This window comes from Cyprinus carpio, chromosome B17, assembly GCF_018340385.1.
Source record: "Cyprinus carpio isolate SPL01 chromosome B17, ASM1834038v1, whole genome shotgun sequence".
Taxonomy (NCBI): Eukaryota; Metazoa; Chordata; class Actinopteri; order Cypriniformes; family Cyprinidae; genus Cyprinus; species Cyprinus carpio.
In genome coordinates this window covers 15,887,421-15,913,348 of record NC_056613.1, presented here as the reverse complement: position 1 = coordinate 15,913,348, position 25,928 = coordinate 15,887,421, and the positions used below count along the sequence as shown (strand labels likewise).

The 25,928-nt window shown below is 36.7% G+C and overlaps 2 protein-coding genes across 2 annotated transcripts; one reads left to right on the top strand and one right to left on the bottom strand.

The window, feature by feature from the left end:
- apoba (apolipoprotein Ba) lies at positions 1-19,382 on the bottom strand. Its single transcript, XM_042742486.1, has 29 exons — positions 19,235-19,382; positions 18,821-18,877; positions 18,289-18,401; positions 17,739-17,884; positions 17,453-17,600; positions 17,195-17,347; positions 16,969-17,093; positions 16,656-16,744; positions 16,088-16,535; positions 15,855-15,969; positions 15,637-15,780; positions 15,233-15,438; positions 14,528-14,732; positions 14,256-14,435; positions 13,978-14,181; positions 13,693-13,860; positions 13,406-13,611; positions 12,783-12,965; positions 12,572-12,702; positions 11,725-11,935; positions 11,400-11,572; positions 11,136-11,311; positions 10,909-11,030; positions 10,290-10,663; positions 2,573-10,162; positions 2,271-2,382; positions 2,157-2,186; positions 1,889-2,075; positions 1-1,807 (listed from the first exon to the last, which is right to left on the bottom strand). Exons 1-29 carry the CDS (start codon positions 19,284-19,286, stop codon positions 587-589), a joined length of 13,269 nt encoding a protein of 4,422 aa, XP_042598420.1. The 5' UTR covers positions 19,287-19,382; the 3' UTR covers positions 1-586.
- Positions 19,383-20,120: 738 nt separating this feature from the next.
- On the top strand, positions 20,121-21,943 carry cb17h1orf115 (chromosome B17 C1orf115 homolog). Its single transcript, XM_019101989.2, has 2 exons — positions 20,121-20,483; positions 21,079-21,943. The coding sequence occupies exons 1-2, from the start codon at positions 20,190-20,192 to the stop codon at positions 21,214-21,216; spliced, it is 432 nt and encodes a 143-aa protein (XP_018957534.1). The 5' UTR covers positions 20,121-20,189; the 3' UTR covers positions 21,217-21,943.
- Positions 21,944-25,928: the final 3,985 nt, after the last annotated feature.

The window sequence follows — 25,928 nt, the reverse complement described above, 5'->3', positions numbered from 1 at the left end:
TGAAATCCACAGCTGTGCATTCATTTATTGTCATGAAGATATCGCCCTCTTTTGGCTAAAAGCTGTAAACACTATCACAAATCCAGTGGTGTAATATATTAACAATGTTGGAGAACTGTAAAGGACATTTTTTAAGAATGTGCCATCCAATATCTGTTGCAGCACCAGCAAACCACAATCTGATGACCTGAGGATTGTTATTCTTTCAACACTTCACTAAAAAAGCATACACAAGCACGCCAAAGTCCTCTGATTATGCAAACACTTGTTTTTGTGATTATCTTTGAACACCGCATATGGCTTTTACTCCAATTTATGTTATGTCTTGCAGCTTTTTATTTATACATTTCTTTAAATACAATATTTTCCAAAATCATATCATCTTAATAACATTCTCAAACCACTGTTCACCAAGACAGACATTCATTACATAAGTACATTATTTTTACTTTAATTTACTGCAATTAAATTAAATTAAATACTAAAATGACAAAAGTCAAAAAACACTGTTTAGGGAAACAATAATGGACAGAAGAAAACGGTAGACAAAAAACTGTTTCTAATGCAGAATTTTTAGATAAAAGATTTATGTCATACTGGGCCATTCACTAAAAGATTTCCAATAGAAAGGAAGAGGAATATCCACATCCGTCTTTTTGTTAGAAACCCGTACATATGGCTCTGTGTATGAAGGCAATGATTTCATTAATGCAATGTAGCTCTTAAACAGACTACTGATATAAGAATCAACCATCATGAGAAGATCATTTAGATTAGAGATGAGCTTCTCCACTGATATTTCATTGTACAGCTCCTGGATTTTATTTTTGCTGAAGTCTTTGAGCTCGGACGAACCTCTTTTAGCCTCCCGCATCCATTCACGAATCTTCTGCGTAACTTGTAAATTCCCTGCCTCTTTGTAAATCCCATTGATGCGAGAGGAAACTTCTTCCAGTTTTTCAGTCTTGAGAGAGTTCAGGAACTCCTCTGCCTTCTGGATGTAAACCTTTACAGAGTTTAACAGGTCCTGGAACACTTTCTCCACTTTGAGGTTTTCCCATCCCTCTATCGATTGCATAATCTGATTCTTTGCTGATTTCATGGCAGCCCTCAGATCCTTCAAAATGTTCTTCCCACTAATAACCTTAGTGGTACCAGGAACAGTAAATTCTACTTTGTTAATGTGACCTGAAACAATGTCAGCAATGGCTTCCATGAGACTAAAAAAACTTGTAGTAGCTCTATCAATCACTTTGGAAATGGACTGCCTGATCCTATTGTACAGCTCCTGCCCAGTAAGCTTCTCCTCCAGACCTGGCAAGTGGAATTTGGTGTCCCTCAAGAACTTCATGGCAGCATCCAAAAGAACCCGCATGTTTGACTCATACTTCTGAAGGAATTCATTAGCGCTAATGGAGAAACTTCTACTCAACTCCTGAAGATCAATTTGGGGTAAGTTCTCCAGCGTTCTCTTCCACATCTTTTTACCATGTTGTCTGAGCTGCTCAACTGAGTTCTGCAGAGAATCAATTGTGCGTGGGATCTCCTGGTAAGCTCTGTCAATGCCATTGGAGAGTGTGTTCTTCAGCTTTAGGGCAGCACGGTTCAGGTCTATGCCAAGGTAACTGATGTGGTACTGGTTGATAAACTTTTGAAGAGATGCTATGATGGAAGGAAGTCTGTTTTTAAGGCCATTTATCATGTCTGATAGTCCATTGATATGATAGCCAACCTGAATACTCAGCTTTTCAGAGTTCTTCAAAGTCACCTTGAAACTCATCAGATCTGTATCTTTGTCAGGGGTTGACTGGATAAACAATACAGACATTTTGTTAGAATATTTCAATAAACTGTAAAAATTGCTGACTAAAGATTATCATTCTCTTACCAAATATCTGCTGAACAGTTTCACATAAAATTGAGATGGTGACCTTCTAGTGAATTGGAACCAGATGAAGCCGGCTGCTGGTGTGGATATCGAGGATGTGATTCCATTGTTGTGTGATGCATAACGAAAGCTCAAGTCAGCAAATGTCTGGCTTGTTACGTCAATGCCCAGTGTATGTCGTGAGGGACTGTGGAGTAAAAACACATTGCTATTTTGGTATACGTAAAGCAAAACAAGGCCGATGTAAAACAGAAATTCAAGAGATTACCTGGAACCTGAAGACTCATCCCGTTTCATTCTGAAGAAACATAAAAAACTTTTTTAAGAAACTAAGGAGACTGTATAAATGTGTATGTTTGAGAAATTGATATGTTGTTCTTACCTTAGATTCTGACGAAGATCATGCTTCCAGTTTATATTCACATCCTGATGGGTAAGGGTACATTTTCCATCTAGACCCACAGCTCCATTCTCAAGAAGGATGGTGGCAATCGCTAAAAATGGAATGTGAAATGGAATAACTAGAATATCAATATTAATTCATAATATTCATTGACAAACATTGCACAATGCTTGACAGATAGATTGTATATATACATGTATAATTATTTGTTTAGAATGATATAATATTATGTTTGTGCTATTAAATACTCTTATGAATGTGCAAAAGCCTTTTAAGCTTACCATCCAAGCTATACTCCAGGAAAACCATGGTGGAAGTGCAGGTGGACTTCAATGCGCAAACAATTCCTGACTCTGTGTTTTCTATATTTCCAGTCCATGTATTGTTATAAATTGGAGAAAACACTTTGACAGTGGCCGACAGGGAACCAAAGGTTGGAATAAACACACCAGCTGGGAGATGGAGTAATATCTCTGGGACTTCGATTTTTTGTTCTGGGATGACAACATCTGGCAATTCAAAATGATATAGTGTTTTTGTGATGTCATCCAGACGAATTGGGTAGTCACCAATGTCAAATGCTTTGGGAAGGGTAAATGGTGAGATGGTAATTTCATGATGTGGAAAACTGACAAACAAATGAGCCATTTTGTCTTTCAGATATTTAGTTTTTACATTAATGCTAGGGATTTCCACTTTTGGTAAACCAGGCAAAGTAATATCAAAGGTAGGTGTACTGATATCATTGGGGATTTGTAGATTTGTCAAATCAATGACAAAGGATGGCACATGGAGAGTAGTCAAAGGTATGGTAAAATCTGGAACAGTTATTAATGGTGGTATTGAAATATAATCTTGCAGGTCAGGCTCTTCAAATCGCATATCCACTTCCCTAATCATTTTCAGAAGTTCTTTAGACCAATTAGGAACTCCGACTGTTATTTGTGGGATATTAAATGTGACTCCATTTTCAAACAATTTTGTAGGTAGTGCAAATAGTGTTCCCTCCATGCTTTTGGTGTATATCACAACAGTCGAAGCATTAAGGAACTGCATTTGGTCAGTACTGGTCACCTCACCAAATTTAAATATATCCCATAGACTCTTATGGTAGACTGGTAATTTGACAGTCTTCAGAAATGCAATATTCCCCTCAATGGATTCAGACATTTCCATGCGGATTTCAGACTGATCGTTTGAAAGTGTCAGATCAGAGGAATGGATCAATGTTGCTAGTTGTTCCTTGCCATTCCAAAGTAATTTTTGCTTGTCTAAAGTGATGGAAAGTTCTGCGTTCTGCACTATGCCAGCATGACCGAGGTTACTTGGTTGTGATATATCAATGCCGAGATTAGCTGACAAAGTTGTCAGTGGAACAAACTCAAGCATCGCCCTTATATTTTGCTTTCCGTTTGTTGAAAATGATGCAATACTAGCCGCATTGGTGCTTGTGTATGTCAATGTAGCATAAACACGCCGCAGAGAAGCTTCGAGAGCGAGGTTCTTAGTGGCGTCCATATTCCAGGAACCAACATTTTTGTGATAGACCTTAGAGGTTAGAACAGTTTTCAGTGTGGAACGAAGACCATTGGCGTTCAAATAAATAGTTGCTTCATTGTCTAAAGATCCAGCAAGATTCGCACTTTCCATGATGGTTGCATCTGTTGTTCCTTTCCAAGTGCTCTCCAAAGAGAAGTGAGATGGCAGCACCTCGAGAGCAAAATTGTGATCAATGCTTCCAGTGCCTTGCATCTCAATTACGGGAAAATTACAAATGCAGCTAACTTTGATTTTAGAGGCTATATTAGGTTTAGACTTAGTATTAGCTCGAAGCACTTGATTTAGGTCCATAGTAAAAACTGGGAGCTTAACTTTAGCCAGGTTTGTTAAGGAAGCCTCCATATTCCTCTTGGTGAGGCTAACAGTGCTTTCATGACTACATTCAGCATTCATATGTACAAAGGACAGACTTGTGGCCATCTTCAGACCTCTCCTTTTATTGATGGTGGTACTGCCATCAAGTTTACCTTTGAGGACCTCAAACACGGATGTTGACGAGACATCAAACTTGATCACAACGTCAGACTGATTATACAGGCCGCCATTGGCATTCAGAGTTATTACGGGGGATTTGACTGAGAACTCGTACGTCATATTTCCAAATGCAGGTATCATAATGTTATTCTGAATTTCTGGTATTGTAAATGTGGGTAGGGTCAAGGCTCGAAGGGTCTCAGGGACATGCAAGACTGGTAGCTCAAAAGATGGAAGCACAAGGGTGTATGATGGTACTGAAAACCCCATTAAAGGAACTTTAAAGCTTGGCGTGCTTACCTCCTTGGGTATGAAATAACTGAATGCAGGCAATTCGGCTCGGAAGGCTGAAACCTCAATGTTTAGTATAGGTATTGTGTATCCAGGAACAGTGAAATATCTTGGTGGCTGATTTGATGTGTCAATTTTGTACTTTTCATACTGAATTCTGGCTTCATTGTAGGAATTGGTGAGGCCATCCAAAATATGGTCTCGTCCGAGTTCAAAATGCAGACTCAAGATCTTGGCATTTTCAATGAAGGCTTCATAGATTGGCTCAAGGTTTAGATCAAATGTGTGTTTGTCTGGGTTTTTCTGATACAAGAGCTTGAAATCAATGTCAAATGATTGTTGAGGAGTGATCAGAAGATGTTTCAGACTGTAATCATCCCAAAGAGAAAACTCTTTGATTTTTGGTGTTTTCATATCCAGGTATGGGATTATAATTTCTGGGATACTGAGTGGAACAGTCAAGAAGTCAAGATTGGCTTCACCATCAACAAAAGCATAGATTCCAGCTTCATTTTCATGGTTATCCAAAGTAAAGTTGTGTTTATATTTGTACTGATTGAAACGTGCCAAACCCACCCAAAATGCATTTTGATTATTGGAATTCAAAGTAAATCCAAAGTCATCTTGGAGATCAATTTTTCCAGTCAGCTTCAGGGGCAAGAGAATTTTAGAGTTTGCTTTATTTCTGCAATCAAGTGTGACCTCAAATGGTTGAGCCAAGAACTCACATGCATTGGATATACTTCCACTCACTTTTCCAATGAGCTCAGCCTTATGTGAAATTCCTATTTCCATTCGGACATCCTCCATTTGAGCCTTTCCTTTAAGTGTCAAAATACTGGCCTTGATGAAGGGCGCCTCAGTCTCAGCCCTGGCATCAACAGTGATGTGGCTCAGAATGACAGACTCTGCATTAACCGACTGCTTCATCTTAAGGTTTCTGCTGTTTGTTTCTCCATCAAAATTGAGCTTTGCTGTGCCAGCATTGACAGTGAACTCCAAGTTGCTCTTGTGTGTAATTTCATCAGAATAGTCATCAATGGACTTGGCGGTCCTTGATGGACTTGATGGAGACCACTTTCCACTTCCCACTGTTCCAACTGTTAAGGATATTGTCCCAGATTCAAAGCGAGCCTCCGCTGTTTTGGTTATTATAGCCTGACTGGAAAGATCTATGGTGGGGATGTTCAGATTATGGGTGTATGTTGTGTCCATATTTGCAGATATTCCATTCTTTAAAGTAATGCCTACATTATTAATCAAATCAGCTGTGTATATATGAGTGGTGAATTTGGCAGCTGTCTTGGCTGTTGCTTCTGCTGAAGTACCACTTAAGATGACCGAACCTTCATGGTCAATTCCAAAGGCTATGTGACTGACTTTCATGGTCTCACTAATAACCATTTTTCTCATTTTCGGAGCTTCAATTTGAAGCATTGCATCCAGATTATGGTCAAGGATTTCAAGGTTTCCCTTTGACTTTCCTTTTGAGTTCAGTGTAGCTTTTAACTGAGGAGATTTCTGTGTTCTTGTTGTGTTCTCAAGAGCTGCTGATGTCATCAATGTATAATGAGGAGAATCTACTTTGAATTCTCCATAAAGTTTGCCAAAAGCTGGTAGACATGGTTCAAATGAAATTTCAGGGATTTTGACTTCAGGGATGGGCAACATAGTGATCTCAAAACTCTCCAGTTTCAGTTTTGGAACAGTGATCTCTGGGAATTTGATTTCTAAAAGAGTGATCTCTGAGAAAGTAAAATCAGGCAAGGTGGAAAGGTAAAGAGCTCGTAAGTCCCCAAAGATGGCATCAGGATCCACTTCTGGCATTTCTATCTGGCGAACTTTGTCAATGAAGTCAATAATGCTCTGCTTGATTTTATCAAAGTCAACTGTGATGGAGGGAAGACTGAACAGGTCCAGAATGGTGAATTCCGGTATTGTTATCATTGCTGGAATTGTAATATCGTGTATCCTTGCCATTTTAATCTTAAAGGCAGGAACCTCAAGAGTTGTGAATGGAAGAACAAAGATGGGAACATCAAATTCTGCTGCCTTTAGAGCATTGAGAACTCCCTCCACAGCTTGACTGATTTGATTGAGGAGCTCCTTATCTTCAACCATCTTCTTAATTTCATCAATGAGTTTTGTGAACTGTAATGAAATGTATTCGATCATATTGACATAAGCAACACTCACTCTTTCCAAGTAAACTGAGATTTCATCTCTGATGTCCATGTCACTAATTCTCTGCCTCACATCGTCAATAATGTCTTGGATTTTCAGTTTTATGTCTTTATATGCAGTAGTGTCAATTACATCTATAATATTCCTGCAAACCTCAGCTATCCTTGTATTTTTCAGTTTCTCCAAATAATCAACAACAGTCACCTGCATCTCTTTTATAAATTCTCTGGATGCCTCTATTTTTTGTGGGATTTCATAAACTTCATTTATCTGCTTGTTAATATAATTGACTACATCCTTAAGTTTTTCATTTACGTCATCAACAAATGTGTTGTAATCAAAAGTTCTTAAGGTCTTTATAATCATGAGAATGTACTCATTTAAATCATCTAAAATCTTTTTGAAATCCATCAGCTTTAACAGAGAAACCACGCTATCTAATACCTCCATAACCTTATCTGAGATGTACTCAAACTGGATAGATTTTAAAGTATCCACTACAGCCTGTACCAGCTCTTGAATTCTGTACTGCTTGACTAATATAATGGCCTGCTCCACAAAAACTTCAATTTTCTTGTCAATTTCATAGCGTAAAATAAGCTCTTTTGCATTTAAGTACACGCTGTTGATTTTCTCTGGAATTTCATACTCCTCTATCCAGTTTACAATGACATCTTTCACAGTATCCAGCACTCTCTCTATGTCTTCATATGGAACTTGATCAGACAGTTCTTCCACATATTCAGTCAAGTCAAATGAGATTATATAGTTTCTAAGACCCTCAAGTATCATCTTGATGTCAAATGTCTCAACAATCTTTCTCAGTTCACTCAGCTTTTCCTGAAGTTTGGTTTTAATTTCATATTTTTTATCCAGTTGTTTCAACCAAGCAGCACTGCTGTCCTGCAGCTTTTGTAAATCAATCTGTCTTATTATATCTTCAATACCATCAATGCCTCTGATGATTGTTTTGGTTATTTCATACTTCTCATCAAAAGCTTTAAGTTCATCTCCAATTTGTATCAAAATATCAGAGACAGAATTGGCCCACGATCCACTCTCAATGCCATCTTTGATTTGAATCATCAGATCCCTAATTCTTGTTGCTAAATCAATAATATTCTTTTTTGAAGACTCCTTAAATTTCTCAGCATATGCATCAAGGTCATCTATTGATATAGTGTAGTCATGTATGAGGGAAATCAGCTGGTCCTTGACAATGTTGACTTTATTCTCTAGGTCCATTTCCACTATGATGTCATTCACTTTTTGAGGGAGTTCATCCAACTTGTTCCTAAAATGACCTATCAAACCATTGATATCTAAGCTGTTGAGGTAGTTTTGGAGAGATTCAAATGTATGCAGAATTGCATTTTTCATTCTTTCAAAGGCAGCAGGGAAGCTCTCAATGAATGGAAAATAAAAAATGTGACAGTCACTGTTCTTATCATACTTGACAAACCCAGAAGCACTGAACTTTTGATTGTCTAATGGAATATCACTAGATTTTGATTCTGTGTTCAAAAGATTAGTTTGAAGCACTCCAGAAAGCTGGACCCCCATCTCATCTTCTTTGTTGTAAATATTGACATCTTGGTTGTAGGCATGATTATTTAGCTTCGACTTAAACTTCCACAACACAGACTGTTCATTAGGTATCAGCAAGCTGTCAAACTTGTTTTCAATGTGTGTTTCAGCTGACTGTCCATTTGGCAACATGTGTACAGCAGAAGCTCTGTATTCATGGGACTTAGCAATAGCCAATGGCTCAGCTTTCAAAAGGAATTTACTGTAGAGCTGACCAGTGTGTTTTCCATAAAACTTCACAGTGCCATCGCTGTTCAAAATGGCATCGATCGTAAGGCTAAATGGCATGGCCATTGTGCGAATGTCATTTTCAAGACGTAAAGATTCGCAATTTACTTTTGTCTTGCTGTTCATAACAGAAGACAGTCCTGCAAAATCCAAGTCAAATTTGTTACTTATCTGGGAATCAAAAACGTTTGCTGTTGTATCACACTTTATTGTACCAGCCATATCTGCGTAAGTAAACTGACAGCTGTGCTTAACGTTGTCCTCTTCCCCATACTTTCCACTGAGGTTTCCAGCTACATCCATCTTGAATGGCTCCATCTTAAGGTGGCCATCACCACTTAGTCCAAAATCAAAAATCTCAAGTTCATTATTTGTACTTATCGATGTGACAAATGGCTTCATATTAACCTTAATGTCATGGTTGTAGGATGCTCCATCGCAGATGAAATTGTTCGTTTTGGAGCGGAAAGCCATGGTCCATAAAGTTACAGAAAGGGTATGTGTGCACTCTGATCGCATTTTCTGTAAAGTACCCATCAAGGTATTAGACAGACTCAGTCCTTGCTTATTAATACCAAAGTTCATTGTGTTTCTTGCAGTTCCATCAAAGGCATTCCCTTTAAAAACACTGGTTAGATACACTTCTTTGGGTGAAATCTTACCCTCCGCACTTAGCTCAACTGTGTTATCCTGTGCTGATCCTTTTGATACAAGAGACATAGAGGCTCCATCACCATCGATGCCAGCATTGATGGTATTCTCAAAAGTTAAAGTTCTTCCCTCAATGGTTGTCATGCAATTGGTGGTCAAGCCATTTGCTCCAAAAGTAAGTGTGCCTTTGTGTGTCCCACGTCCATCATTGAAATTTAGCAAACCTTCTATGTTCATTTCAAGGCCGTTACTGTTGAGGGATCCAGTAAGGAGGGAGTATGCACGATGTGTTGCATCATCCGCCTGGGTTTCAACTTTCAGTCTGGCTTCTTCACTCATGACATCAATTTCAGCTTTACAGCGAAGAGCTTTTCCAAGGCCCGTCGTACTACCATCCGACTTCACAGACAGCTGGCCTTTCTTGTGCTTTAACTCTGCTACATGCTTCAAAACATCATTTTGCGCATTTGTTTTGGACAAAAGCAACAGCTCTCCATTAACATAGGATCCTTTGATCACATTCTGACCCTGAATGATTGAGGAGTCAAACTTTAATGTGGACTCTCCTTTTCCTTCTCTTTTGAGCATATTGTAGATATAGGATTGGCTGAGGGTGGAGTTGGCATAGAGAGAGCCTATCCTGATAAATCCATCAAAGTTTCCATCTCCATTGATCTCATCATTCATGGAAGCTGACTGAGCCGAATAATACACAGAGGTGTGCAGACCAAGTGGACTAGATGCTTCAATCCTGTAGTTGGTCCTACCACTGATTTTATCAGCCATACTCATAGTTTCAAAGACACTCATGCTGGCATCAAGTAAACAATGACTGATAGATCCATTTACAAGGTACTTCAGAGTATCAGTTACTGTACCAGTGATCATGCCCATACCTATGTGAAGGGAAAAAAAAATCAATATTCAAATGTAAGTGAAGCAAAACAAATTCCAATAAATTGAAGATGCCATAATGACAGTCAACTTTGTAGATTAGGTTAATATTTTTGATGACTTGAATACCTTCAATTTTGTATGACAGGGGTGTCACGGGGCAGCTGGCCATCATTTTGTACTTAGCAATATAATTGGGAACATCAACAGTGTTGTTTCCCCCTAAGATAGAGCCCTCCCAATCATAAAAGTTGCTGTTCATCTTGACAGACAATTCTGCTAAACCTAACATGGGTAAGGAGAAGTCCAAAGCTTGGGGAATTGTGAATGATGGAATCTTGTAGTTGTTCTCAGGAATATCCAGGCCAATGAGGGGAATTTGAATCTGTGGGAGTGTAAGGGTGGGAGGGATGTTGAGTTCAGCAGATGACTTTCCTCCCAAGAGAAGAGGAAGTGAAATGAAGATTCTGCCTTTGTTGAACTGGTATCTCATCAATGCATCACTGAACACAAAAAAGAGAGCTAAGTTTATAGTCAATATCAATGTAAATAATATACCTGTATATAAAGATTAGTCAGAAGTTTGGGCACACATCATTGTATTTTCATTATATTGCATAAAATATTTGTCTTTTGTGACAACATGTCCTAATCATCTACATATAGGCCTCATGTGACACCTAGCCTCTCCCCTATGTGATCTTTAGTTTTTTTTTAATGTAAAAAGTAACAAAAAGTTATTACTCACGATTTAAGATATAATTTTTCTGGCAAAGATGGCAAAGTGAGCTCTGGTGTGCTTCTCTTGCTCCTCCGTACATTCACAAATGTACTGCCTGCCGCTAATTTATCCAGCCATATATTCATTGCCTAGGGAAAAATGTTCATTGTCAACAAAGCCATTCAAAAATGAAAATGAAAATTGTAAAATACATGTAATTTATACAAATCTTGAGCTTGATTTGATGCACTTACCTCCAACCCTTTGGAAACAATGTGACGAAGTTTCATGTCAGTCTTGGTGACTTTCTGATCAAGAAAATCATCAATACTCGCCTCCAGCTGGCTACGGTACTGCTCCATATTTGGGAAAAGTTTATCAACTTCAGAGTTTATGTCTGACTTCATTTCAAGTTCAACCTTGTTATTATCTGCAGAGTCATCAAGAAACTAGTTAAAAACCCAAAGACAAATTCGTTCCAGGAACATTTGCTTCATTAACTATGTGTGCTTCATTACCGTATCTAAGGATGGCTTTCTGCACAGATGTAGTCTCTGGCATGTTAAAGGCTGTTTCAAGCTGCAGGATGAGCCCATTGTTATTCTTTAGGGTGGCAGTGGCAGAGGTGTCCATCTGTAGTGCTGGCACTGCCAACTTGAGCTCAATCAGACCGTCCCTCATAGACTCTAACCTGCTCAAAAAACACATAAATATCTAGATTAACATCAAACTGAGACTGTCCATATAAGTGCATGTCATGTTAAAATAAATGTCTTCTAGATATTTTTCCCCACTATTGAGTGTTCACTCTTTTTAGAATATATATATATTTTTTTACTATACCTGGCATGCCCAACTAAGGAAAACTGTGGGATGTCTTTGTTAGTTACATCAATTGTAATGCCATGCATCTTCTTTCCTTTAGCACTGCTATCTATAACTGCCAACTTGATCCCAGCTTCGAGGTCATAATCAGGGATCTGAAGGTCGGTGGTGAGAATGTTCTTATTGCGGTTGTATTTCACAACTGCTGTGGCTTCAGTTGGCTCAGCACCAAAATAAGAGGAACATATTTTAGACGGATTTCGAATTTATACACATTCGATAACTCCCATTCACAGAAATGCAAGCAATATTGATCAAATAAATAAGTTTAAAAGTTTTCTCAAAAGGTAGAAATGGCACATTTTTAATGCATGTACATAAGTTTCTTATGCTCACCAAAGCTGCATTTATTTGATCGAAAGTATAGTAAAAACTGTAATACGTAATAAGTGAAACATTATTACGTGCTCAAGAAACAAACAAACAAAAAAGAAACATTTGAAAAAATTGTATTAATATTTTTGTTAAAACCATGATAGATTTTCCAGGATTCTTTGATGAATAAAAATTTCAGAAGAAAAGCATTTATTTGAAATAATTTTTTTTTGTAAGATTATAAATGTCTTTACTGTCACTTTTGATCAATTAAAGGCATCATTGCTTAAAGTATTAATTTATTTAAAAAATAATGCTAAAAATAATTTTTAACAACATTTAAAGATAGTTTATGCGTATGACCTCAAAGACATACAGCCACAAAACATTAGAATTTATGGTTCTTAAAGCAATAAGATATATGTTCAATGCCACTGTTAGAAATAAAATAAGAAATTAGTAATATCATTAAAATAGTTTGAAGACTTACCTTCAGCCTTGAGAACAATTTTCACAGAGTCGACTTTATGGCGCCCCTCCTTTCCTTCCCTCAGCAATGCATAGGCAATGGTTGCCGTATACTCAGGCACTTCGCCTGTAGGTTGAAGTTCCAGAGCAAGCCTGGAAAGAAATGATTTATTTTTAAGTGCATAGACCTTGAAAGTAAGTTGTTTGATACTCTACATCCACCTGTTTCTCACCTTGTCTCTCCGGTGAGAGGATAGTATGGGGCATTATTGGTGGAACTAGCATTTGAATAGCGCAAAATAGTGCAGTAATTCATCCCAGGAAAGATAGGATTACACTCTGTAGAGTCGATCCTGTCCTCTACCATGGAGGGGACAATCTTAGTCTGAGTTGAGGTCACTGAGAGCAACTTGTTGCTGTAGTGGAAGAAAGAGAAGAAACATTTATTCCATTCTAGTTTTTGCTCAATCAGTAGTACAAAATAAAGTGATCCTTAAATATGTCAAAATATGCCAAAGTATGACTGCATGGTAAGAGAGCATTTGATAAAGAACAGTAAGTCAGGGGGAAGTCGTGGCCTAGTGGTTAGAGAGTTTGACTCCTAACCCTAAGGTTGTGGGTTCGAGTCTCGGGCCAGCAATACCACGACTGAGGTGCCCTTGAGCAACTGCTCCCCGGGCGCCGCAGCATAAATGGCTGCCCACTGCTCCATATGTGTGTTCACTGCTGTGTGTGTGTGCACTTTGGATGGGTTAAATGCAGAGCACGAATTCTGAGTATGGGTCACCATACTTGGCTGTATGTCACGTCACTTTCACTTTTTAAATGTAGGATGCAGAGAGTTCAGATGGCCTACCTGATGCTAAAGAGCTGGATGTTTCCCTGTGGTGCAGGGATGGAGAGCTTGATCTCACGGTCACTTACGGTGACCTTGGCATTCACAGCGCTTTCATGGTACATGTTTGTGTGTGTTTCAATCCCAGCTGCCACAAATTCTGGGATATAAACACCCATTTGGGTAACAAACTCCATTCCCACAGATGGCATGAATGAGAGCTGTTGCTGTGAACAATAACAGAAAAACATCAACACTCTGCTACTTAATTGTGACACCACAAAATTCACAGTAGTGAGAAGGATTACCATCATGCGGTCAATGGTCAGGCCTCCTTTGGCCCCAGGGGCCAGAACTCCAGATAGGGAAAGCTTCAGCGGAAAACCAGCACTTGTAGGTAGCGTAAAGGCTTTGTCCAGGAACATATAGTGGACAAAAAGCTCATTCTCTAAGCTAGATATCAGCTTTCCCATAAACTGCAATAAAAAGAGATTGACACACATACTACAGTTAGATTTAGTTGATGAGGACTTATATTTTCAGGGTAGTACAGTTAATTTATCATATTTAAAAAATTTGTGAATAACACTTACATTCACAGTCACTGACTTAAATTTTTCTGTGTATAGTTTAATGTAGTGAATGATGAGATTGAGCTCATTAGTCTTCAAATATCCCAGTTCTGTTCCCATAAACCGCAGGTAGGCCAAGCCTTTAGGAGCATCTTCAGTCTGTTCAAGGCGTTTTTTGAACTCTGAGAGGTATTCTTCAACACTTCTCATGATGTCCTGAGGGACCTAAGGAAGAATATTTTTTTAAGCTTATTTTGATGGATTTTCATTATACATTCAAATCATTCTTTATTACATACCTGTCTTTTCATCCTTTCACCTCTTAGTGGGGAAATCCACTTATCCAAAACCCTTTTAACAGGATGTGGAATCTTTTCGTTGACCCAGTACATGGCTTTCGAGATCGTATCAGGAAAGAAACCATTTTCGCCAAAGAGAACTTCAATGGCTGGCTCAAAGCCTTCACCTTCAAGACCAATCTAAGAAAGAAGTCATCACATGCATTCAAAAAAGGGAAAATATGGGCACAACATATAGAACGTAGAGTCTTTTAATGATACTCATACAGTACCTCCAGTATTTCTGCATTGAAATTGTCAAGTGTGGTGGCTAACATGACTTCTCTGGGCATGTAATTGGCAGAGTCAAAAATAATGTTGCTTTCTACTGAGCCAACCAGTGGGACTTCAATTTTGTAGTTATGTGAAAACTTTGTGAAGTCCATAGGGTTAAAGCTTGCATCCACCAGTACAGCTTTAAGAATGTAGTCCTTCGTTCTAAAAATAAACAAAAAATTATTAGGGATGCACAATATATCAGTACCTATATTGGTTATTGACCAATATTATTATTTAATGATCCTTATGTTCACTTAACTTTTAACTTTTTAAACAACTGATTTTAGTTTTAAGTGTTTTATTTTTAATTTGTTATGACAAAATAATACATAAGTTTAATATCATCAACTTATCAGATATCTGCAATAACATGAAAATAATTAGAACTTTTAATATTGATGCATTCCTAAAGTTATGTCTGATAAAAGTTATAAAGTCTGAGGTTATCTAGACAACATAAAAAGTATTACTTTTGAGGTTAGAATTTTTCTTCTAGAGACAAGATCTTTAGTCTTAAGACAACATTGCCAAAGTTTCAAACAGTTTTGATAATCCTCAGCACATTTTCTGTTTCCAACAAAAACATCAAGATAAATAATTTTGAACTATGAGGTCTTAATAATAAACACATTCAGCATTTAAAATATTAGTGTACATACGTGCTCAGGGTCGGGTCTTCTGATTCCAATATGTTAGCGATATGGGAGGTGACAAAGCTTTTAACTTGCTCATTTTTCTCACTCTTAAGTGTCCTCAGCACCTTGTTTGCCTCCTCGGGGTCCCTCATGAGCATCAGATATGCTGCGATGCGTTTTTGGGCAGGTGCCTCTGAATTCTCATACTGTTGTACCAGGGCAGTTTTCACCTAGTAACAAGAAATCAAAATATCAAGTACTTTAGCAATGAATCATGAACATACTGGCTGATTTTACTTTAAAATAAAGTGTCCAAGTATTTCAAGTACTAAATTTAATTTATTTGGCTGACTGATGCATCTTTAAGAACTTCTAGTTTGGAATAAGGATCATTTAAACACTGTAAATCCTAACAAGAGTTGATTTACATCTGAATCCATTTCCATGAGTCTGAAAGCCTGGATAGCTGCTTTTTGTACTGGCAGAGAAGCGTACGTCTGGCCCATGCATTTTAGGAGAGAAGACTTCAGAGATGGGAATCCCTCCATGTACTTTCCCATGACACCAATAACCTATACAAGAAATACTTTGGTTAATATTGAATAATTAATGTTCATTACAGAGTCTTGTTACATGTGATACATACCCTTAATGTAAGGTAAGTACTGTCTTCATCTCCAGAACAATCACCTAGCATGAACTTCATGAATTCAGCTACTTCCTTAACTTCTGGTGTTGACGTTGCTTGGTCTTGAGGAAGTCTGTAAAATATGGACATTTATCCATAATAATTTCAATTAATATAATCTGAACAAAAAATCACATGACCTACAGTATCCTAACTGAGAAGCTTACTGAGTAAATATCATTAGCACTTACTGTTTCACTGTGTTGGCAAGAGCGTACATGATGGCTTTGCTTGGCTTGTTTTGGGCCATGCTTAGCATATCTCTAACCTTCTGAGGGCTGGCCTGGGGTAAGAGACTCAAAGCATAAACTATAGCATCCACTTCTCTGGCTGCCTCATCAAAAGTCCTGAGGATCTGCATGATGGCACTGGTGCATTCATCGGTTCCACACTGAAAGAGCGTCTGCCACGTAAGCCACTCTGAGATCTTCATCATCTCATCAGCGGCTCCAGACAGTGTCTCGTTTTTCAAGCCACGGATTTCCGACACCAACTTGTGGAAGAGGCTGGCCCTCTGTTGACTCTTTCCTGAGCTGCTAAGCATATTTAGCTCTCTCATTGTGGCAAGCACATCATCCTTTGACTGAATAGGAAGTTTGTCCTCCACCTCCTCTAAAAAGAGCTTCTTCTCAAGAGTGTCTGAACAGAGAAAAGATGTCTGCTTGTTCATATTTTTATACCTCTAAACATCTGAAAATCTGAATAGTTCTTGTAAAATACAAAGTATTTTTTAGATTCTTACAGCTTAATGCTACCCACCATCTTTGTTGAAATATCTGTTGTTTATTTTCACTGAATCCTGTAGCGTTAGACTCTGTTTTACTTCTGAGGAGATACCATACTGCCCTCTATAGGATAAAAAAAAATTACATTTACGCTTCATAAACGCTTCATTGATATTGAATTAAGTATTCAATGAAATTATTCCCCTAACTCTCAAATCATATTGACTGCTGCATAATATTATCATATTATCTATATATAGTACATCACATATGTGCTATGGCAGGTTTGACATCAATTGTGATGTCATCATTATGAAACAATGCATTTCTGGGCAGAGATTACATACTCATGTGAGAATGGGATAAAGAGATGCTTCTCTGTACACTGAGCTTCAGTCATGTGCTTTCTCCTGTTATCAAACTGATAGTTGCAAGTCTGTGTACTCCTGATTAGCTTGGAAATAAGTCCATTCTGTGAAGATAAATTTGTTCAGAAGTTGTTTGAATTACATGTTTGACTGGCACTGACGTGAAAGAATAAATATTGAAAGAAATAAGGCATGCTTGTACTACCAGGCCGGGCAAGAGGGACAAGGGGCTGGTAGGGAGACTGTGAGGTGAGAAATGGCTGCAGTCGGACAGATCTCTGACCACAGTGACATCCGTGTCGATATCTTTCCGTGAGTTGACTGTGACATCAGTCTTGCATATACCATGAATTGTACTCTTAAAAATGAAAGAATAGAGAAGTATTTATACAAACAACAAATGAAACTTTAATTATGTAGACTGCGTTTATGTGTGCACTTTACATTTTTGTTTTAATCTCACCATTTTTTCATTGTGTTCTTTCTCCAGGACTGGCATGAGAAGAGCAGAGATGATTCCTCTTTTGATGTTCAAAATGTTTTCTGGTTCATCCTTCTCTGGATAAATGGAAACACTGGTTACCTGCTCCACCACAAAATTCAGAGGGTTCCTGGAAAGGGGGTTTCATAAACAAATGCTCAATAACCAAAATACAAGATGCATCATCATTACGGAAGGAACAGTATGTATTTCTTCTATTTCCTCTAAGGGGAGGAATATGGCAGATATTATGGGCTGTTCCACATACTTCTCCATGGCAAGCTGGAAGGCCTCGGCTCCAGCAGCCTGCTTGTAAACAGGCTGACCCTGTGCATCGATGACGGACACCTCGCTCAGGACACATTCTGTTGTGCGAAGGACAAAGCTGCAGGTCTGTGGGACCTCAATTTCAACCTGATGGTGGAGAGAGAAAATTTAGGCAGAGTATTATCATAAAATAAAGCATTTTCATAAAATAGCTTAAAAAAGACAGTAAAGAAATGTGTAATGTTATAAAAAATATTAAACAGCACAAATTTTTACAACAATGATAATAATAAGAAATGTTTTTTGAGCACCAAATCAGCATAATAGAATCATTTCTGAAGGATCTAATTTTTTAATAAGTTATTTTAAAATGAAAAAAGTTATAATATAAATGTTTTAATGTATTTTATTAAATAAATGCAGATTTGAGAGCATAAGAGTGTTTAAAGAATGTTTCCTCTTTCAAAAACATTACAGACCCCAAATATTTGAACAGTATGTGTGCTTATATAAAAAGAGGTTATGCCATATTAATGATTTTTTTTTTGTACCTGACAGGAGATCTTTGGCCCATTCCTGAGGTTAGCTGTACCCGTCACCCCATTTTTGCTCTCGGCTGTATACTGATAAACATATTTTCTGAGGTTCTTGAACCTTGCAGACACTTAAAAAGAAAACAAGCATTTAAGTATTGTACGTAACTGTTACTAGGATGTCAATGATAAATATAACAACTTTGTTGTTGTAATTGTTTCACAATTATCTGGTTTCACATGTTTAGAGTTGATCATGATTTCTGCAGTATTTCAGAGTCAGTTCTAAGTAATCAGATGAACTGGAGACCTTTGGACCACTTGTTGACAGAGTGGCACCTCTCTGATTCAATACTCTCGTACTCTCAACACATACACAAGGTTCATGTACCAGGGTTCACTAATGCTATCTTCTGCAGTCAATAGTAGCACAGTAGGCCAGACTAAAGAAACTCATCCTGATTGGTTGCAGACTGGTTTATTTATGTCACAACTAACTGACCTAAGGTTAGTTAGATGAGAATCAACATGTTGTGAATTGGTCACTTACATGGGCATACGAGTGGCTGTCCTTCTCCACTGTCTTCCTCAACTACCTCAGTGTTTGCCAAAAATGGATGAAAAAAAATGGATGAATTAAATACATGTTATAGTTGACAAAACACAACAAATCTAAGTAACTAGATTTTCTTTTAGGAAAGTAGTACAGAAAAATCTCAAAATGAAATATAAGAACAGTGAACATCTAGATTTCCATTCAATCACTGCAATATCTTAACATTTATATAATCTGTACGTTTTTCATAATGCATACTAAAAAATCTATTTAAAAAAAGACAAGGTATATGAGTTACAGACAAATACCTAATAATAATACAAGGATGAAAATTAGGAAATATGGTAAATAGCATAAATACTACAGGGGAAATAAGAAAACTAGTGGTAGATAGATATAAAATCTTACCTGTCAATACATGTGCACTGAGGATGAGAAATAGACACAACTTAGTGTCCATCTTTATGGGCACTAAAACTTTTTCTTACAGTTTTTTTCACCAGCTTCTCTTAAATACTCCCACCCAGCCGAGTCTTTATAACATAACCCCTCCACCCCACCCGCCCCGGGCCTCCAAATGAAACCTCCTACAATCAATCGAAAGACCACAAAATGACAACTCTGACTTGTCATTCAAAGTTCAGTGCATGAGCATGTCCAATCCACACAAGGATAACACAAGAAAAAAATAAGTTAATAAATGCAAGACACATATTCTTGACTAATAAAACAAGTGTATTAAAATACATACAACTGCAAAATAAAATTTGAGTAAAATCAAATTGCCAGTTGCAATAGGTGATGTTTCATGGTCAAGTAAAACTTAAGTGACAATTTCTGGGGTCTTCAACCCCTTTACTGTTCCCTAACTTTCTGACTGTACTGTATTTACCCATTGTCATACTTTAAAAAGCATGTCGTAACACCTGATTTACAAATCTAATCAAGATGTTAATTAAGGAACAGTGTATAGGAGTCCAAGCTGATACGTTAAACACGTAAAGTAACTTTCATATAGTTACTACATAGGAGCGGTGCATAAAATTCACAATCATCCTGATAGTGGGGTACAAAATTAGCATTTAAACCTCTTTTTTAAGTTCTAAAACAAAACAAATAGCAAGTTTATGTCACAATGCATACAATGTGTATGTGCATTTGCAAATAAACAGGTATTTTGCATAACAAATATTTGATGTCTTGTGGTTATAATGTGCTATTTCCACTGATGTTTGTAATAAAACAGTGATTAGGCCGCGCTGAACTGCGCATGCGCAGAACTATTCCGGTCGAAGTTCCGTGAACTTCGCACCTGACACCTTCAGCTGATTCCGATGGACAGAGTACTTCAGATGTGAATAAAATGTCTCCAAAACGCGTCAAATTCAAGCGCAAATCAAATCATAAAAAGAAGAACAAATCTAAAATAGTTTCTACTAACAACGATCAACCAGCTAAGGAAGAAATCAAGGTTCAAGACGAGCCGCTTGTGCTGAACTCATCGACGAGCGTAAACAAGAAAAAGAAGTCCGCCAAACAAGCGCGCATCGCTTTTCTGCCAGAGAAATACCAACCGCTGGTTGAGGATGATATTGTTGACCAACCACGAGATGACAATACCAAGAAAAAACAAGACAAAGCTAAAAAGTTAAGAAAAGTACGTGATTAACTTTGAAAGTTCGTTGTTTGTCTGATCATGATTATTTAGCCTACACAAATAGCTAACACTGCTTAACGTCTGAGTATCTCAGAAACAATTATTTAATATAAACACAGCTCAGACAGAAACATTATTGCGGATTTTTAAAGAATCAACAACAAATTATTTGATAAATGTATGTATTTTTATGAGTTTCATAACTGGTTGGGTATAGGCTGTTTAATAATGTAAACATAGCGACCAAATAATAACTATGTTATATATTATTTACATTTTTCCTCTCATCAACTTATTTTGTTAACTGTTCTTCTTCAAGACCATAGGCCTATAGCTATTCTTGAAACGTAATCACATTACCACAGATAAATATTTTAATATGTCAAAATAATCTATTTTAACCACAGATTCTCTTTAACAATAATACTAATAAAATCAAGCTGCTTCATCATTGGTAGTTTGCAGGTATTTGCAAAGTAACTTAGAATGTCTAAAGTGGACTACCAAAATAAAGTGTTATCTCATATTCATTCATCTTTGTTTATCCACCGTGTTTTTTTTTTTTTTTTTTTTTTTTTTTTTTTTTTTTTTACAGAATATGGGGAAAGCTCTTCGTTACAGCTGGAAGTGTCTGGTGGTTGGATTGCAGAATCTGAGCACAGCCTATTCTATGCCGTTGGGTGCTGGTGCCACAATAGTGTCAGACATCCACAGAGCCAGAGCTCACGTCTAACATGTGACTCGAGACGAGCCGGTTACATCATGAGTACAACAGTAGTTTCTCCATTTTTACTACAGCCACTTATCAGTGATATGGAACTCTGATTGGAAGTGCAATAAGTGTATTTTTATTTATGTGCCACTGTTGTCAAGAGAGAATGGCATGGAGGAGACTAAATTTATGTGATAATTTGCCTTTGACAAGAAAATATTAAGTAGCAGAAGATGCTGTGATGGACTGTGACTAACACACATTCTTCTGGTAATGCACAAGAACTGTATGGTTCTTCAAAATTTCTTCTTTTTTTTTTACTCAAGTTTTACTTCAACTTTACAGGTTTAGATCAAACATGTTTTTAATTTTAGTCTTTGATATGATGGGTAAAGTTAGTAGAATAATGTTACTGTGGATGTTATGCCAGTGGAGTGCCTATATTTAGTGTGAAGACAGACCGAGACCGATGTATGGTGTTGAACAGGTGGAATGAAGTATGTTATCAGAAGCTGTATTGCTTCTCAAGATTTAATTATTCTTAAGAATATTGCGAGTACATCAGCAGAAATGTAATGTGAAAGCACAGTTTGTACCATTTTGCACTTTTTGTAATTACACCTATGAACAAATTATTTTATTTAAACTTTGAATTAAACAAAAATGTTGCTATTAAATGTGTAAGTTAATGTATTCACATTGATGAACAAATTAAGCAAATGAGTTGAATAAAAAATTAGTTTCAAAATGCTTTCTCATAAAACTATTTCAAGCCTGAAACTTTTACTTGTTCACCAATAGGTGACAGCATTGTGTAGGACAACAGAAATGACTGGAAAATAATGAGCACATGCACAGAGAGACAGACAATACACATATTGTGTATATTATAATAAATTAATGAATACAAAAAATACATTTAAATGAATTTTTAATTGATTGGATTATATTATTATTATTATTATTATTATTATTATTCAGTTACTGTTTTTATTATTATTGAATTAAAAAGGGCTCTGGATAGCAAGGTTAAACTAAAAATCCAGATACACAGTCAATATAAGCATGAGGAGGAGTAAAGGCAGTGTTTTGTAACTCACATTCACAATACTATTCTCTTTCCTGTTTGATGTTTTCTGGGTTGTTCCATTTTTAATATTAATTAATTCATTTAATCCACATCACTACGCCAGGGATTTCCCCACAGGTTCATTTCCAGTCATTTCATCATTCCCTCAGATTCACCGCTTACACAACACACCTCACTGCTTTCATGTTTCAGGTCTACACATATTGGAATGGAACGAGCGTGACAAAATCAGTGCATATGAACTACATTCACCGCAACATACCGTATAGTGTAAGTCTAAGCATGGAAAGCCACCAGATAAGTTCTAGCATTTGTAAAGTGAATTCAATATCTACACCACTGCTGTTTCACAAAGGGAGGGATGGTATAAGTCAGCCAACAAGATGGCCATCAGCAAGGAAGGGAGCAGCTGTTACAGAGATAAGAGTTTGAGACTTAAACTGCACTTTTTTTATTTATCAGAGGGCGTTGGACAGGGATGCATGGCTGAAATGTGATCTATGGACCAAAGGAGATTAAAGGTTCATGGGTGTATTCAGCTGGCACTCTCCTCCTTACAGGTGCTATGGTAGAACTTGACTTAATAGGTGGGCTGTGATCACTCAGTTACGAGATAAGAAAACGCTCTTGTCACCAGGCCATTCTGCAGTATGGAGTGAAGAAATTTACATTTGTGTTTAATGTTTTTAGATACAGCCCTAATAAGAATATACACATTACTTAATAATCTAAAAGTCATAATAAAGAACACAAATGTATCTGTAATGAAGAAATAAATCATAGCAGTACTCGTACTTTGAGTTCATTTGGGAGGCATTTCAGACAACCACTTGCCACCAGAAATGTATCAGCAGTAATTTGAACTAAATATTAAATGCATACTTTTAAATAGTATTACCATATTTTAATAGATTTTCGTATTATTCTAATAGTTTTATATACTTTTACATTGTATACGTTCATATTTATGTTTGTATTTTTGTTACGCTGAATCCAATTTTACACATAAACACAAGAACAAATCAGTTTTTGTTCCCAAAGCATCTTCTTACTAATGAAGGCCGTTGTGTTGCAAGAAATTATATTCTGATTATTATAATAATATTTTCACTTTGATCTTATCAAGTTCCCGTTAACATTAAACGTCAAACTAATTCAAGTCAACATCAACAATTTTTTAAAAGTCTGGCAATATTACACACAGCTTTCTGTTGTCTTGCCATTATTTATCAGACCTCCCAAAAGCTGAATTTAGAAAGCTGAATCCAATTAAAAGACATGATGCCACTGATGTTGTCTGATAAATGTGGTATTTACCTCCAGCTCCCTATATTCATTTTCAATTACTGTCAGTTTGTGTCATTTAATAAATTTAAGCAAGGTGTTTTTGTTAGGGATAAAACCCAAAGTCTTCTAGTCTATGATGAGCATGTTCTCTGATAAAAAACGACAGCTGAGAAATTATTAGAAGCAGGAGGCTGCAATTATTAAAATCTGCCATTCAGTCCCAACGTTTATCCTTCTGCTGGTCAGCTTGGCCTTATGTGGGTTAATATCGGTCATGCAATTGCTATAAGACACAAAAGGATGCAATGACTTCATCATCTAAATAATCTGCCTTTGTCAATAAATATACTGGGTGCAAATTAAAAAGCAGAAATCTTCCCAGCACTTGAAGACACTGACAGATTGTGTTTCGTAATGTCACAATCAAACACAGACTGACTCTGACTCTATTCCAATAATAACATCTGACCTACAAAGAGGAACAAGAACCAGCGGCCTGGTGGAAGATGCACAGAAGGCCAATATAAGCATCAGCAGTTATGATATTTACTGTATATTCTCTGTTGCTTTAAATAGAAACTTGAAATATTTTCTATTTTATTGCAACAGAAAGATCTGAGACAACATAATTTGGATAACAGGATATAACTGGCAGAATTCAACTTTCTGCTATTTCTGGTTTGCCTTGTTAAAAACTATGACAAAATATTATTGATATTATATTAATAGAACCATTATATTAAGGCAGTCAAAAGAGTTGTAAAGAAATGTAAATCTAAGACTTAAAATATAAAAAACTTACAGTTACTTACAGATAAAGTAATATAAAACTATAAAATATAAAATAATAATAATAAGCACATATAAAAAAACCAAAAACAGGTAGATTTCTGCAGCTGTGTTTCTTACTCATTTCTTTCATACTCATTTAATCCAATATCTTACATTAAAAATGTTGATCAAGCCAATATTTTTATTTTTCAAGAAAAAGCTACGTACATTTACATTTATTCATTCAGCAGACGCTTTTATCCAAATTCTGTCTGTCTACTGAAAGATCTACTTGGTCTGTCTTTGTTTAATTGTAATAGCGTCCATTTTAATAATATTAATCACAGTGCTTATTGATATCCAGACCACTTTGAGTTTAAACAAACATATTTCTGGTTTGGTGTCTGATTAATCAAAATCAAGTCCAAACCTTACTGTTGCTCTTATGATACACCTGGAAAACTCTTGGACTGGCTTATTGATCACGGGTGGATGGTTCAGGGGCTCCTATCACGGAGGTCTCTGCTCTAGCTGGCTGAGTCACTGCTTCAGGCACCTTATTAATCAAACTACGCCTACACTATCTCTAGCCCTCTAATACATCACTCTCTAAAACTGACATTTAGCTATCCGGCCACCAATCAAGAGCGTTGCTATTTAACCCAGCCCAATTTAATCTCAGCATCTGGGCTCTTGACCATGAGACATTTTGCTGAAAATGACAACATATAAAAACACATTAGGATATAACTGTATGATTATAATACAGAGTTTGAAATGTATAAGTTATAACCATTTTCTGTTTGAATATATTTTAATATTTAATTTATTCATATGATGAAATGCTGAATTTTCAGCAGCCATTAGTCTGCAGAAAGATTTCTTATTATTATCAGTGTTGAAAACAGTTGTGCTGCTTATTTTTATTATTGTGATGAGATATATTTTGTTCAGGCCTCTTTGATAAAAAGAACAGCATTTATTTAAAAAATATTTTTGACTAAATAGCTCTTTCTTTTGGTTAATTTACTATATCTTAGAATATAAGTAACAATTTCTTAAAAAATAAAAATCTTACTGACCCCAAACTTTTATGGTCGTTTATACAGCACTTTTTGTCCAAACAGTAGATCATGCATCTCCTTTACAGCTTCAAAAAGACAATTACGTAAGCTGCATATGAATTCAGGAATGTTAGATGCTGCTCAGTGAACTGTGAGGTATGCCAGCATACAGGTGTGAATTATTGCTTAATGTAGATAACTGGGATCTGATAAGGATTTAATACTCACTTTAGGCCCAAAAACGTGCATCTGGGTCTAACTGAAGAATGGTTAGACAATGTATTCAGTGCCATCACAACAATAATGACTGTATCATTAGAGATGTACAGTATACTTCCTGTTTTTTCTCATCTAGAAATATCCATTGACAATGCATTTGCAGTCCTACTAAAGCCTAGCTTTGCAATTAAAGGAAATCCATGTCGGAGTCTTTTAATTGATGAAATACAAAATCTCTTAAGACAAGTATGCCTTTCTCGTCCTAGTGTGGGTGGCTAAATAGGATCAGCCTGTAGACACTT